The 16,042-nt window shown below is 39.4% G+C and overlaps 1 protein-coding gene across 1 annotated transcript in view; it reads left to right on the top strand.

Annotated features, from left to right (window-relative positions):
- Positions 1-16,042, top strand: part of SYNJ2 (synaptojanin 2) — a 68,075-nt gene that overhangs the window by 17,386 nt on the left and 34,647 nt on the right. The window contains exons 3-6 of the mRNA XM_057364854.1: positions 2,783-3,053; positions 5,314-5,539; positions 13,778-13,861; positions 15,642-15,703. Of these exons, the coding sequence (XP_057220837.1) occupies positions 2,783-3,053; positions 5,314-5,539; positions 13,778-13,861; positions 15,642-15,703 (643 nt within the window). The remainder of the gene's footprint in view (positions 1-2,782; positions 3,054-5,313; positions 5,540-13,777; positions 13,862-15,641; positions 15,704-16,042) is intronic.

The following is a 16,042-nucleotide window of genomic DNA, read 5'->3' as shown; positions in this document are numbered from 1 at the left end:
GGAGAGGTTAGAGCTGGTCTGAAGACCACCTCAGCTCCCAGAGCAGCCTGGGAGGACAAAGTGACAGAGCAAACTAGCTCTATCACACCTAAAATCTGTCTCTTTTCATCCTTCTCCACCAGTTTTCTGGGCTGTAAGTGTGACCTCCTTTGCCAGCCTGTCTCTATTCAAAGATATCAAAAGTGCGTGGTGGCTGCTTGGTGATTTGAAGTACTGTTGAGAGACTTATTCTGTGTATTTAGAAATGTAGAATGATTTGATTCGGAGGAGACCTTTATAGTCCCATCTACTTGCACTGTCATGGGCAGGGACACCTTCCTTGAGATCAGGCTGCTCAAGGCCCCATCCAACCTGGCCTGGAACACTTCCAGGGATGAGGCATCTACAGCCTCTCTGGTCAACCTGTTACAGTGTTTCACCACTCTCGTTGTAAAAGATGTCTTCCTTGCATCCAAGCTAAACCTGAGCTCTTTCAGTGTAAAGTTCTTGCCCCTTGTCCTATCATTACAAGCCCTTGTGGAAAGTCTCTCTCCATCTTTCATTATAGGCCCCCTTTTAAATATTGAAAGGCTGTAATAAGGTTTTTCCTGACCCTTGTTTTCTCCAGGCGGAACAACCCTAACTCCTTCATGCAGAGTTACTGCCTAGTGGTAGAAAAGTATCACAGCTTCCAAAAACCAATCTCCTGATGTTTCAGGGACATTACAATACCTTCTTAAGTATGATTGCTCTTCTTGAGCTTATTAGCTAGTAATTTGGGGGATTRGAGATGCTGGACCTTTGAATGTGTAGATGAGTGTCTCATTTGCAGCTGAGTGGTTGAGTGGAGGAGGTAATAAAAAGCRTTTATAGTCTCTGGTAAGCAAGAGCAAATTTCTAGGCAATGCAAAACTGTAGTTTTGGTTGGCTTTTCTGTCACGCCTTTTTCCTACTCATCACCTTAAAACTAGAGGATTACTCTGTTTAGATCCAGTTATTTTCCACAGGTTACAAGCTCCTCGAAAGACAGAACAACACTTGATGAGCCCTCTATTACTAAGTTTTTGTTCTCTTTGGCTGTTTTRATGTTACCTTTCTTATTTCATCTCTTCTGAACCATCTAGGAAAGTTTAAGGTCACTGAAGRCAGTGAAAGTACTTGTACTCTTTATCTCAGCATCACACCCAGACAGCTCTCCAAGTCCATCACTATTGTGTTTTTRTGACTAAGAAAGCTGAGAGATTATTAAGGCATATTAATAATGTTTCTATTTATTGCTTCCAAATTCTTGTGAGTGTAGTTTGCTCTGGGCTGATCARTTTTGCATGGTTTCAGCTAACTCACAGAAGCTATTAGCTATCCTGAGAGACAGCTAAGTCCTCCTAACCCTTTCTGGAGGCTGCAAGGCAGTATTTAGTCAGTTATGAATCCTGATTATGATAACTGATGTGTCTCCTACTTTTAATTCTTTATAATTATGCACAGTCGTGCAAACGAGAAATGAACTATTAGTATTTCTAGCCCTCTGCTATGGTGTCAAAAGCACAGAAGACATACTTCTTGAAAGCACTCAAGGAGAACACAGCACACCCTTGTTAGAAAAAGAAATGGGATGAACAGAGCTTTTTAGTAAATACCACCTACACTGGCCTTTGTACAAAACTGGAGTCAGCAGAACAGAATGAATAAGATCTAATCTCCCACCTTGTCCTCCCATTCCAGCTCCAYGTGCCTACGCAAATATTCTGGCCCTGCTGAAAACCACCCCTAACTCTAGTTTCTGTAGCCAGCCTGAAAGCAAGGACTCCCTTGCTGGTGTTTCAGAAAAAGAACAGTTCTTGTGTGAGAGCTGCTCTGCATTTTCAGACAGCGGGTCACCCTGGAGGGTTGAAAAGCAATCCTAGGAAGTGTTCCCTTTTGCTGTCTGAAACCCTGCTGTCCCAGATTGTCACTCTGCCCTTAGCTAATTAACTTGCTCTTGGCAGGTCAGCGGTTGGTTCTGCTGTGCTAAATTAATAAATCTTGGCTCATTTCCACCTTTTCTTASTAACTGGAGTGACTAAGATGACATCGTCTCCGTTACAGGCCAATTTAAATTAATCAGATAGTTCCTTCATAGCAAAACCAGCATTTCCAGAGAAATTGTTTTACTGTTTCCTAATTATCATTTCAGAGGCAATGAGCAGAGGTTGATATGGTTCTGTGTACAAGAGATCTGATTATAGTGGCATTTTCAAGCTACAGATTTATCTTTTAGTTTTAGGGCCCTGAGGTTCAGCTTCTTCATTATTTCATGGTTATGGCAGTTTTAGTTGTTTTAGTGTTAACTGAGGTTGTTAGAGAATCATATACATGCATTTGTGACATAAAAAGCTAAATCTCAAGAATTGGTAATACTGAAAATTTATGAATGTCTAAACACACCCAGCTTCAGCTGAAGCCGGTAAAGAATCTGCATGCTCTATGTTCTCTGTSGTGGTGAAATTGACTTTTTGAGTAGTGTCCCGACAGTAAGTGCATTGCTCTTCATAAAGTCAGTGGGGGAAACACACTCTAGTGCAGTAAAGGATGTCAATGGATAAGTATTGTGGAATATTGTGCAATTGCAGCCACTTACCTGCAGTTACGAGGAAATCAGAAATGTGAAGAACGTGACCTGTGTGCCTGTTGTACTTCTTTTTTCTCTTGTGAAGCAAAGACGCTGGCCTCTGCTGGAGCCCTGTCGGCATTGCATGTGACAGGACTAAWGAGAAGCTGTGTCTACCTGGAAGTAACCCTTTTGTAACTATCTGTCACTTTCTAGGTAACRCTCGGCTGCACTTTCTGGTCCTGGTGACAGGCTGTACGTCGGTGGGAAAAATCCTGGACGCTGAAGTTTACAAAATTACTGCAACAGATTTCTGTCCTCTCCAGGAAGAAACCAAGGAAGACGGGCGTGTAACTGCCTTGAAGAAAATACTGAACTCTGGGATGTTCTATTTCACCTGGCCTAATGCAGGCTCAAACTTTGACCTGACTGTGCGGGCTCAGAAGCAGGGTGATAACAACTATGAATCTGGTAACTCGTTCTTCTGGTTAGTACTACATGTTATACCAGAGCCTTCTGTTGTCCTCACCTGTATCTCATTGGTCAAACATTCTCAGAGGAAAATCAACATGTGCATTTCAAGTGCATCAGCTTTCATTTCWTTGGCATGTCCTTTTACGGGACAGGTGGCCTTAGTGAATTAATGGTAACTTGTGTTTAATAAATCTGATAGTGAAATGCAATTATAAAATGGTATTTTATGCTTCAAAGGAGGAAACACAGCATGTATATTGCTCTTACTACAGAAACATGTCTCTACATGTTATGAATAGTTTCCCCTGTAGTYCTTTTTAATAATTTTCTTCAAAGTTATATGACAAAAACCTGCACTTGAACTGTTCATAAATCCCATCATTTGCACTGAAATATCTGTTATTTTTAAAAAGTATGTGTTTAAATTCTGTAGTTTATTGTTTCAGTAATATGCCCTAGTTTTTATGTTGAAAACATCAATATTAATATTACAGCACAGTGCAAATGTAAGTTGCACAAAAGAAAACTCGAGGGATACACTGTTTKGTGCTTTTTACTTTCTTGTGCTTATAAAGGAAAGAAAAATTATCTCATAATTGTGGTAAGTATTGGTTGAGGGGAAAGGAGAAAACACAATGCTACATTTTGTCTTCACTAGGTGGGGTCATAGTTGATGTAATTCAGTTTGTTTGCTTTTCAAGTTTTGGCATAATGCTTGAATTACTATACCCTTTCCCCCCACCTCCCTTCTTTTTAAACAAAAAGTCACACACAGCAGGCATAACTATTCTGGAAATAAATGAGGGTTTGATGTAAGTGGAAAATAACTGGCAGGGTTAAATGTGGATGTGCTGCTAGAATGTGCAGTGAGGCTTGTGGCCCAAAATAGGTGAATATTCAATAAGCAATAAAGTTCATGGGTAATGGGTAAAGTTCATAAAGTAATGGGTAATAAATTAATGTGAGAGAGCAGTTCAGTAAGGCTAAATAATCTTTATAGCTATGATGTGACTTTGTCTGGTAAGATCTAGTGGTTTGGGTTTAATTCTGAAGAGAGATACATAATAAATGTTTGCTTTCAACTGTGCTAAAGCTCACCAAACCTTGTCAAGAAATGACATGGCAGAAATGAGTTGTACTACAATGMTGAGACTGCTAAGATGGCAATATCCCATAGTAAAGAAACAACATTTAAATCAACACTTTTGCCCTGTACTGTCTTTTTAAACTTTTCCTCTTGAAAGATATATATATTTAGATATATTACAGATATATATATTTATATATATTACAGAATTTTCCTGCCTTGCTGCCTTTGTCTAATCTAGGCGTAAATTCTGAAGAGTTTTCTTTCTCCTGCATGTTTAGAACAGTGGTAAATGGTGACAACACCACATTTAGGGCAAAAAGATGTTTCAAAGAAAATTTATTTTGAGGCAGTTAGACCAAACAATTGATGCTTGAGCAAGGTAAACAATGTGATAAATAGTTACACAGTGAAAAGTGTAAGATGACTTAGTTATAAACAACACAAACTGCCTGTTTAATGAACTGCAACAACAAAAAAAAACTCCACTGGAATTTGCCTCTAGTGAGGACTTCCTTTGTGAGTAGAACAAAGGAAGAGATAGCAAAAAAATGTTTCAGAGCTGCTTTTTCTGTTACATGTTTAGATTAAAAATGTAAAAATGATTAGCACTTTTTTCAGGTAAATGCTGTACTCTAGAAGAACAATTCTTCAGGGGTTTTACTCTCTTACAGGTCTGCTGTTTAGCAATGCATGGTTCATTTTAGTAGTACTTTTTGCAATATCTTCAGTGACTTACAGGTCCAGTTTCTGGTTGGGATTTTTTTTTTCTGAAAATCATGGTGGATTTTGAACCAGTTCTTCATCCTGTAGTAGATGGATGGTCCAGGCCGTACTGTTCAAAAAAAAGTAATTAGCTTGATGACACTTATTTATGAAGATGATTATTAAATATAAATTTCTGGAGCTGAAAGAGATGACATTTGCATCTGAATTTGTGAGACAGATGCAAAGTATAGAGACAGCAGCTTGCTGGTAGATGTGTAGTTAAAATTTGCCACATTCAGTTCACTGTAGTAGTTCACAGATATTATTCCTGATATTTCCTGGGCTTGGATAAAGATAAGGTACAGCAGAAAAGGGGCCATAAAACATTAATTGATTAAATTAGTAATTGTCAGGTGGCACCCATGCCTGTCTGTCTGTTTTATTCAGTGATGTGTCTGTATGTTGCTGAACCTTTCAGGAACCAGCTATTGCATGTGCCCTTCAAACACTACCAGGTGAACTGCTCTGACTGGCTGCTGAAGGTGGTCTGTGGTGTTGTGGACATTCGCACAGTTTATGCTTCCCACAAGAAGGCAAAAGCCTGCCTCATCTCCCGCATCAGCTGCGAGCGAGCTGGTGTCCACTTCCACGTCCGAGGGGTCAATGATGATGGACATGTGTCTAACTTTGTTGAGACAGAGCAGGTAAGTGCATGTATCCAATGCCTTTGAATAATTTAGTCCACTCATGGTTAATTGGGGCAGAATTTTCAACAAGAGTCAAAGGAGTTCAGCAGTGCTTGTTTTCAAGAATATTTAAAATATTATTGTATGGCACATTTATTTGTTTGTGCCTATTAAGTATTTCTTTACAATGTKCTCTTTTTCTCTCTTTCTGACGTTTTCATTCACATGGTTTTCAGTAACAATTTTGGTATTTTTTTCCCTGAGTGTGAAAGTCTGGCCATTTGATATTGTAGTGAAATGTAGACATGGGTTTTTAAACCATTCAGGAAACTGTCTAGCAGAGCTGCTAGGACATCGTTTTTGACTAGTAAAGTTCATGGTCAAATCATCTTTCTCTAGTAAAGAAAATATTGAAAAAATAACATCATCCCAGAGTCAGGCGAATTCCAGTTCAACTAATTTTGGAGGAGACTGCTTTTATATTCTCCTTTGATTTGTGGGGGAGTCTCTCCAGTGAGAGGTGGTATGACAGTTTTTATACGCACATGGTAAAAACCTCATTTCCAGCTGATTCTGATGAGACAAATTGTGTGTGTGAAATGCATTCAGCAGACTCCCTTGRTTGGCACAGCCAAACAAAACAACAGAGTCACTTGGTTTTATTGCACATGGTTTAGCTTGCAGCCTTGAAAGTCAGTAAAAAGTACTGGACCATGAAGAATCTGAAGTCTTCTGTGCCAGCTGAAGTGAGTGCTTTCTTACTCAAATACAATCACCTTTTCCTTTTTGAACCAAAGTAGTAATTACTAGCAGTCAGAACTATCATACAGAAATGGATCACTCTATAAACAGAATAGGTAAATATGTGGTTCTTTTCAACAAAGGACAGAGATTTCCTCCTAAAATGTGGTTGTTTTCAGCATGTTCTGGGTATATCTACAGAGCTGCATATGTAGCACAGATTGGATATGTATGTGTCTATATAAGTAGGTGCCTGTCCAATGAAATTAGATTCCTTATGTGATGCTCATAAGGGGAGCATGGAACAGTGAGTGCAGCGTAGAGGTACTTAAGCTGTGCCACTGTAAGCCTGTGCATGATGGCTGAGGATGGCATCCCCTTTCAGAGGTGCCCACACTTCAGCATTAGTATGTCTTCATGGCAGTGTGTGAATGTAGCAGCTCTCAGTGCACTCCTTCCCATTACCCCACTGCATGATCCAGGCAYGCCTTCAGGCACCTGTTTGTCCAAAATCCAGCCATTTGGGTACTTTCCAGATGTCCTCTAAGATGTTGCCTTCGTGGTACAGCTTTAACCTTTTCACCTGGTTTTGACTAAAGGCACATTTCGAACTACCTTAGATTTGACAGTGCTTTGTTCCTCAGGTGGGTGCCTGGAGGAGCTGCACACTGGTGTTCCCCAGCCTGCTGGGAAGGTGGTGACGTTTGATTCCCAAGATGTGCTCAAAGCATGTACAGCATTGCACATGTGACTTTCTGCCCAGTGGCCACACTTCTCGTGGGGATGTGAGTGACTTTTTGCTCATGTCCCTCTTTTTCCTGGTTTGCCTGTATTTTCAGTTAGGCTGACAGCTTTCCACTTAGTGTTCAGGCTTCCAGAAATTCTGCTTGTTGAATGTGAAATTCTTCCCCTGCAGTGCTTCGGTCTCTAATATCAGCTTCTGAATTCTCTGCTAATAGTTCTCTTGTGTGCTGCCGCTCCAAAGCAACTGCAAGTCAGGTTCTGTAACATCTACACCTTACTAGAAAGTCTGTCAGTGCATTGGGAGGTGCAAATATGTCTGCTTACTGAAAAGGGGAATTTTTCCCTGGAACCTGGGAACTGAAAAAGGGAGATCTGCCATTTTAAGTAATGACTTGGTACATTTTGCTATTTTAGTTGAGTGTYTTCTCATGAATATTAGTGCAAAGCACTAATCTTGTTACTCAGGATTTGAAGAATATTCTCTCGATGAAATGCAGAAGAAAGAAAATGTTAGAAATGGTTGTSAGCTTTTTTTCAGCGAGTCTCACATTTGTGGCACTGCACTTTGCAGTTGATTTATTACGGGAAATACTTCTGCTATCCTGCTCGCTAGTTGGGTCAGAAGTAACTCCTTCTATTTTGTTATATTCCTGGACTACATCATGTTACAAATGATTAGCATRAAAAATAAGAAGACCTTTGCATTCCAGCAGAAAAACTGAGCATTGGCTCCTGGTGAGTGGCAAAACAGTACCTGGTTGCTGATGCTTCCCTTAGCTGGGTCTGGGTCAGGCTCTTCATGAGGACTGCTGTGCTTTGTTCCCGTTCAGCCAGATGCTGAAGTGGGAGAACTGAAGGCTTTTTAATGTTTTTTCAACTGGATAAGCAAAAGCATAAGAGTGAAATGGTTTTAGGGTGAAAGGCTTGAGTAGGTTCAAAATTATAGCRAGAGTTTGCAGTTTTAAAGGACTGTGTGCTTTTGTTTGGTTTCTAAAACCAAAGAAAAGAAGCAAAAGGAGGTTGCTGTTATTGATGGTGCTAAACACTAGTTTTTCCAAGCAGCATGTCCTAAGATAGCAAAGTTGGGCTAACCACTGGGATGCCTGAGATCCAGTTCAAGCTGGCATCCCCTTGCCATTAGGAAGGAAGGGTCCAAGAAYAAACTCTCTCCTACGACTGACTGATCTCCTATGAGGTAATATCTTGGCTGAATAACATTTTATTTCCATTTGCTGCAGCCTGTACAGTATAATGGCATGTTAGCTACRTGCTTTCATGGATAAATAGCACCCTAGGATTCTGAAAACCCAGGACTTCTCCCCTCTTTGTAGGAATTGCTTCTAACATTTTTCTGGTTTTAGAAGAGGGAGAAACAATTAATCTTATCTCCAGGCAGCTCTTTTATGCATAGATGGTATGCTTTTGTCTCCCACTGAGTTAGCCTTGTGGCATTTCAGCTTTGCAATGAGTCATTTTTTTGTGGGCTCACTTAACTGCTGTGACTCAGTGCTTGAGAAGAAGGGGGGAAAAGTAAAGTATCTTCACTTAAAAAAAAAAAAAAGAACAACTTCTACTAGATCTTTAAGCTTTTTGGTCATTTGGCCTGTGTCTTTACAAAGAAAGAAAATGTTATAGGAAACACTTAAGGAAAAACAAAATGAAGGCAAAAGAGGGCAGTCCCTCCAATGTGTACTTCCAGATTTGCTGACGAATGTTTTGTAATGGGGTGGTTGCCCTTTCTACTTGCARTGCTTGCAGTATTGCAGTTAATTCTCAGTTGGTTTTAAAATCAGTCTTTCTCAGTTGTAGCTTAAATGTTTTCCGTCACCTTTTCTTMCTCCCCTAGTAATCCTTTGATGCTGAGACTGTGTTGCATTCTTGTAATTCTTTTCTTCTGATAGCTTTGATAAACTAGAATCCTTCCTTCAGTTAGTTTGTATGCCTGTTACTGTTTACATTTCAGCTCTTTCCCCAGTTATCCTCCAATGAGTTAAGCTAAAATATTAGTATGTGGCTTRCAAGGAACAATTCTAATTAACCAAAGACAAATAAGTGGTTTCAGTTTTTTCCCCTTCATGGAATTGTTYGGTAAAGGAAATTGAAACCTTGAGAAAGCATTAAAAGGAAATACCATGAATTTGGATTAACCTTCCTTTTCTTCCAATTTGAGAAAAAATATGGCATGGATTAAGGAAAACGATCCCTATTTCACAATACCTCCTAGACTRTCTTGGATAGCTGTCCAGGAGAGGAATGATTGCAATCATGTGGTTGAATTATTTACTGGATCAAGTTTTAGTATGCCCCCAGGCAAGGTAAAAAGGATTATTTTGTCAAATATATCCTTGGGTCCCATGAGCTAAAGGGACTCASAGAGAGGTATGTTTAGGCTGTCTGCTGTTCATGCTCTTTGTGGGTTGTGTGTCAGAGCTGGGGATTCCCGAATAAGCCATCTGAGTATCCTTTTCATCATGGACTGTGTGTCTATGTGCCCCTTGAGTCTATAATGAATTTTGCTGTTTGAAGTTGTGACTGGATGATTATTCCTTTCTAATGAAGCTGAGTGATGGAGATTAGTGAATAAATTATTCCAAGCAATGAYTGGGCATAGCATGCTGCCATAAAACACCAGTGGGTTGACACAGATGTTTGCTGCTTGCCCAGAAGCTTTTTAGCAGTACCTGTGCATGGAGCTTGCGTTACCAGGAAAGATCCTTGGATCACAGGGGCAAGGTCTGGCCCTATGCACCAGAGGAGAAAGACTGAAAAATGATCTGTTAAACTGTCAGTATTATCACCCTTGATCCTGGAACTGGAGAAAGAGACCACAACAAGAGTCTAAGACCACAGGAGCTGAAAGAAAAACGTGGCAAATTCTAACACCAGGGGTCAGAGGCCAGGTAATATGTTGTTAAGGCAAAGAGGTCTTTCACACGGGTTAAGTATCCAGCTGCTACTATGTTGTCTGATGGGARACAGGTCTGAAAGTTCATGCAGCTGACTGGATTGGGTTGTACTATGGGYTGTGTGCTATGTACTACCTTTGAGATTAATGAAGTAGTACTCAAGTGTTTTGAGCATTTGATAGGAATGACCATTYTCCCTGGGACACAGAGGCAACAACTTGCTGTCATTTTGGATTTAAGGCAGAAGATAAAACTCCACAAAGACAGATTTAGCAGTGTGTATCAGTCCTAATGACCAAGTGTTGTCCAAAGTAACTGATTGTTGTTGAACTTTTAGTGAAAAACAAGTATGATCTTCTTGTCCATGAATTAAGGAAAACAGAGGACAGGAAAATTCTGGACATAAGGCAGTGCACTTTTCTTTCTTTTCTTAAACTGTTCATGTTWTGTCTAGTACTTTACAATAAGGGAAATAGATCTGCTAGAGGACAGGGTAATAAARTCAAAACTAGAACAACAAAAAAGTGGGGCAGATCTGTGCTTGCAGAAAACATGACATTGTGCACAAAACCTGATCAAGGCTGTGAAGAATATGAGAGAAGAAATTCTGTACTTGTCCATGCATAAGCAACGAAGTTAGAATCTTTTATTTATGAATGTAATTTCAATCTGAATRTATTATCAGTGCTTATTTAAGATTTTAGCAAATAGGGTTTCTTACAGTGTAAATGGCTGCTAAGATTATGTCCATTCCTGATCTAGAMASTCATCTTAGTCTTTAAACCTGCTCRCTTAACAGATCTGCTGGTAGGAAGTCTGTTGCCACTAATATTGTAAGGTCAAGGGACATATATACTAAAAGACAATGTCAAGATCAAGGGTCACGTTCCTTGCAGTGGTGGATGAAGGATAGTGGGTTTTACTGAAACTGAAGAAAGATTTGCAGAGTTGTAATGCTTAATRAAATGGTTAGACTCTGTTTAGGAAGGAATGACTGGCAGAAAAGTCATTTTAATGAGTCTCCCACTTATTAAAAGAGTATTAGGTCTTTTTCCAACTCTCTGGCAGCTTGGAAGAGAATAATTTTGGATTCATCTGGGTCATGAGAATGAGGTGAAAGGATTGCGAAAAACGAGAGAATTGCTCCAGAGAACAGAATCATGAACCCTGTAAGTGAACAGAAAAAAAAAAGTACTTTCTTGTGAATGACTATGTTGGAGAGGCTGTGCTCCCAATTCAAAAACCTCCTCTAATTTCTAAAAGCTACATGGCAACGTACATTAAAAATGACAATTCTTTAAAATGCTGTCATAGGAGAGTCCTATATTAGACCTCAGCTTGACAGAGGATCCCCGAGTTAATCACATCAAGGTTTAGGCATCCCATTTAGGTTACAGGAATGATCAAAGAGTTTGAATATTTTGGTTGTTCTTCAGTTCACTGAATGGACAGCTTAACAGAGTAGAAAACAGAAGGGGTAATTGTTCAAAACAGTAAACAGAAAATATGAGTGGTASTAGTAACAAACATCTGTTAACTCACTAGTAAGTGGAAATAAAGCATCTGTTACTGCAGAAATAAATGTTTGGTCAGTATTTTTCTTCTGTATTTGGCAGGATGAAGGCAGATTATATATTCATGGTCTGTAACTGAAGAACTATTTTCCATTTAAACTGTAACTCAGAAAGATGTTAAACTGCTGGTACTGAATTAGAATTACTATCTGTTAATGAGTGAATCAAGAGAATTTGCAGCTGGATGTCTAAAAGAGCTGCAAATCTSTATCAAAGAGATACTTGAGCTGTCWGTTTTGCAGTTAGGTACAGAAACAGGGACTTCCCAGAATATTGTAAAGAAAACTAATCCTCTGTAGCAAGCTGTTTGAGTGGCCAAATTGTACTTCAGGTAAAGCTTTGTCTGTGTTTGTCATCATTAGGTGTTTCATTTCAACTCATTAATTTCTAAGGTGATGATTGTTGTCAAAATTTTAAGTAGGCCAGTCCTGAATCTTTTTTTTGAGCAGATTCAGGTCCCAGTCTTAATGGCCTATTAGTCAGAATGGTGCTGGGGCTGTAGTAGTGCTATTAATTTGCTTTACCTTGGAATGAGCTTTTTTKGGTCCACAACTGTGCGTGAAAAGATGATTCAGTGTGTGGGAATCACTGACTCCTCTTGGCACAACYGGCCTCAGGGAGAATGTGATAAAGAGGAAGAAGGTGCTGCAGGAGGAATTAACTTTTCTGAGAATGAAACTACAAAGAAAAGGTGCACCCGAATGTTGCCATGGTAATTAGCTCCTGCATTCAGGAACCAATAATGTTCAGAAAACTTTGCTGGGAGAGCATGTTTTAGAGCCACATTACTCAAACTGTGACACAGGCCTAGCAAGAAAGCTTCTCTGAGCAACACCTCTCTTACAGTGGGGTTGTGCTAGGATAGCATGTAATGGAGAAAATGGTTCTTAATGCTTTGGTGAGATGATAAAAAAATTGWAACATAGTTTTGCACTACATCTGGTCTGGCTATCCTTCTAACACTGACGTTGTGTCCATGACRAAGCTACTTAAATCTTTCACCTTAGTGAAATTGAAATGTTTTTAAGAGCTCTGCAAAAATATGGTAAATTTTAAATAAATWTTTTTTCACCAGTTTATCTAAATACCTACCTCTTCTTCCTTTCACAAGTGTAGCTCTAAAAATTGTACATTGATAATGCTTTTGAAGGTGAGAGCGCAAGGTCAGTCACTTTCCTTGAGCCAGCACTGGACACATCTAGAGGCAAATCCAAAAAGACAAAACACTTTAACCCTGTAGAGAAACCCWTTTTCATTTTCTATTCTATTTTCAGAGCTACTAGCCAGCTGGCATCAGTTGTGCCAAATGATATGATGTGGTTAGTGCAGCTACCTGGATAACCTGGATACCATTCCTCCCAAGGGCTGCAGAACACTCATTGTAATGCATGAGATAACGGAGATGTGTATCATGTGTATCATGTATCCCCTGTGGAAAGCAGCCAGGATTCCACTGCTAAGTATAGGCCAGAGGAGTGAGCTGGGCTTTGCACAGTTGCTCTGTGGTCATACTGAATCTGATGATTGTACCTTCTATACTAAGTTAACATATAATGTAACGTTTCGGTTTGAGGACTGTGGATGGGAGGAAGCAAGAGGGGAAATCAGTCTTTGTATAGATTTGACTCAAAGTCAGCTTGTTAACAGTGATGATGAGAACACACAAAGGGTGAGTTTGAGRTCTGGTTAGGAAAGGAAATGGAGAGTTTGGAACCTCTTGCTCTAAACCCCCTGGAAAAGAAGTAGATCACATTGCTGTTCAGTGTACCTCAGGATGGGAGTGGCAAAGCTGCTGGTTTCACAGAGTTTTATTTGGACTCTCTGACAAGGCACAGCACGCAGTGAAATAAGAAATGGTAAATACAGCAGGAGATAAGCTTATCCCCCACCTGACGTTACCCATCATCGGTCACAAGGAGCAATGACATTTTGCACAGTAAAGTGTTGTGAGAGGGACAGCAGGAGAGTATATACTGAGTCTTTCCAGTGTCTCCAGTAGCAGACCAAATCCATCTTGATTGTGGATGAAAGATGTGGTGGTGTTTTAAGTTTTCTCTTGTTTCTGGTGAGAAGTGAATTGAATCTGCTGTGATGACATGAAAGCAAATACGTTGTGCTTTGTTCCACTGCCTGTGAGACTATGGAAAAGGGGCTGAGCGGTAAGTGGATACAGGGAGATACATGGTTTACTTTTTTTACCCTTTGAGTTCAGTGTCTTTAACTGTCACCTGATGGAAGGGGCCGCARGCTGATAGATCTAACTGCAGAACTCCTTTATTTTATTTTTGCAGACAATTTACTTGGATGATGATGTCTCCTCCTTTGTGCAAATCAGAGGTTCTGTTCCACTGTTTTGGGAGCAAACGGGGATTCAGGTAAACAAATATTCAGAAAGCTTGCTTTGCTTTTCTCTTGCTACTTATAATATGGAATTATTTTTTTTTTAAATGAGCTTCAGAGCTCATCTGTGAAAGTGCTGAGCTCTTTTGTTTTAGGTTTACCTTGTCGGAAATTTRGTGTGTTTAGATAAATAGAACTATACCAGACAAATGGCTATAGGCAATTCAAGTTTAACATTTTTGTGTGTCTGAGAGCTGTTACAGGGATCTGTTTGTAAGGGACTATGTCCTAATGTTATAAACTGAAGCTTACAGCAATATCTTTATAACATTTTCAGTTTTATTTGGAATAACCTATTCCTTTRAAGTGCCTGGTTGGCTTGATGATATGGACCTCCACAATACAACTGGAGTATCTAGGGATACCAGTAGGTCTACAGGAGCATGCTAGCTTGAAACAAAGTAAAATGTCTGGATGGTGTGTTTTCTAGATTTCAGTCAAAAGGGTGATAATCTTCTGTGAGAAGATCTTCTGTGAGAGATGTAGGATTTCATCAGGAGATTATTGCATCAAGTTTTGTGGGTTACATATGGTCAGTGACTTGTGGTTTATACAGAGTTGTAAGCCCACATAAAAATCATCCTAGCACACTTTGCATTCTTTTAACAGAGAGATAATCAACTGAAATGAGTATGCACACATATTGATGTGTGTTAGTAGAGAAAATACATCACGTAATGGATTTTTAAGATACTTTAAAGGTTATATGCTTTTTTTCATTGAACTAGAACCTTTATACTATTCAGAGCCACTRGACTTAGCACAAAAGGAAATTACTAAAGGACCTCCGTTGTTGTCTGTTAACATCATCCAGTGTTAATACAGCATAATACAGCAATACTTGCTTCTTTTTATGAAGTGGGTTTTTCTATATGATTGTGCCTGTCCYGTCCATGGTATAGCTGTATTCAGCTACTGTTATTCTGGATGTTACAGTGCCATCGAGTGTTCCCTCAAATATTTTTGGCTACTGGGCAATATTTATAGTTAAACAGATTTTTTTATTTTTTAGTAGGCCTGTTTTTTTGCCTGATCTGGATTAGATTATGTGCTCTTACTCCTTGGGTGTGAATGTACTGGCACTGGTGCTAGAAACATCTGCAGAAACCAACCTCATTAAACAAATAAAGCTGATGTAGTACAGGAAACAATGCATGATCCTATGCATATTTACAAACGTAGTTTTTGAAGAGGAAAGAAGCCCTCCGCATACTGTAATAACAGTAGCTACCATTCAGAAGGAGCTTGAGCCTGCTGTTGCTGACATCCATATCAAAAGTCCTGTTAGTTTGATGGCACAGAATTTCATCCTTCTTATTTTTGAATCACTGTTCTGATACTTTTGAAAGAACTCAAGAATACACAGCCCGTGGAACTGGCATAAGTGCAGCCCTTTCTGCCAAGGCAAGGGCAGTAAGAATGCTGGGCTCACAGAATACTCATGTGAGGCACTGTGTGCTATTTGCAAGAGGAAGCTGGCAAAGTGATGTGATTTGTTTGGCCATAAAAATATATGTAGGTATCCCTTTGCTTAATGGTAATTGTGTTTTCACTTGAAATTGTAAATGTTGTCTAATAAAAGCTGGGGCTTTTGTGTTAAGGCTATTATGTGTGGGGGTGGTTGGAGTCTGTTAGAGGTGTTTGGTGCTGTTAAAAAAGGTGTTTTTCTCTGAAGGAAAAAGGGAGACATCTAGTGACTTAGGATTCCAGCAGTTTAAGTTCTTTCTTTCTTGTTCTTCTAATATTTTATTTTAGGTTGGTTCCCGCCATCTAAAGCTTAACAGAGGTCTGGAAGCTAATGCACCTGCCTTTGACAGGTAAGTTTCATTCCACTTTGGCAGCAACATAGCAGCCTGGCACGTAACCAAGATTCCACAACATTGTCTTCCTAGAGAATCCTGAGATGTGAAACATCTCTCAGATGATGTGGCCAATCCCCCAGGTGTGGGGGTTTATTAAATGGGTTTACTTAATTTAATAATTAAGCAATTTTTAAAGCACTTATTTTTGTGCTTTTTTCCTTCTTGTTTTCAGTGGAAATTGAATTAATTGGGTCTTCAAGCTAGTTTCTGTAAAAGTTAAGAAATACTGAGTGATATGGAAAAGAAGGGTTTGTGTAACCCTTTGTGTGCCAACAAGTGTGAATTTACACTCAC

The sequence above is a fragment of the Malurus melanocephalus genome, unplaced genomic scaffold (genome assembly GCF_030028575.1).
Source record: "Malurus melanocephalus ecotype Western Australia unplaced genomic scaffold, MMel_1.1 scaffold_43, whole genome shotgun sequence".
NCBI lineage: Eukaryota > Metazoa > Chordata > Aves > Passeriformes > Maluridae > Malurus > Malurus melanocephalus.
This window is presented reverse-complemented; position numbering and strand designations above follow the sequence as displayed.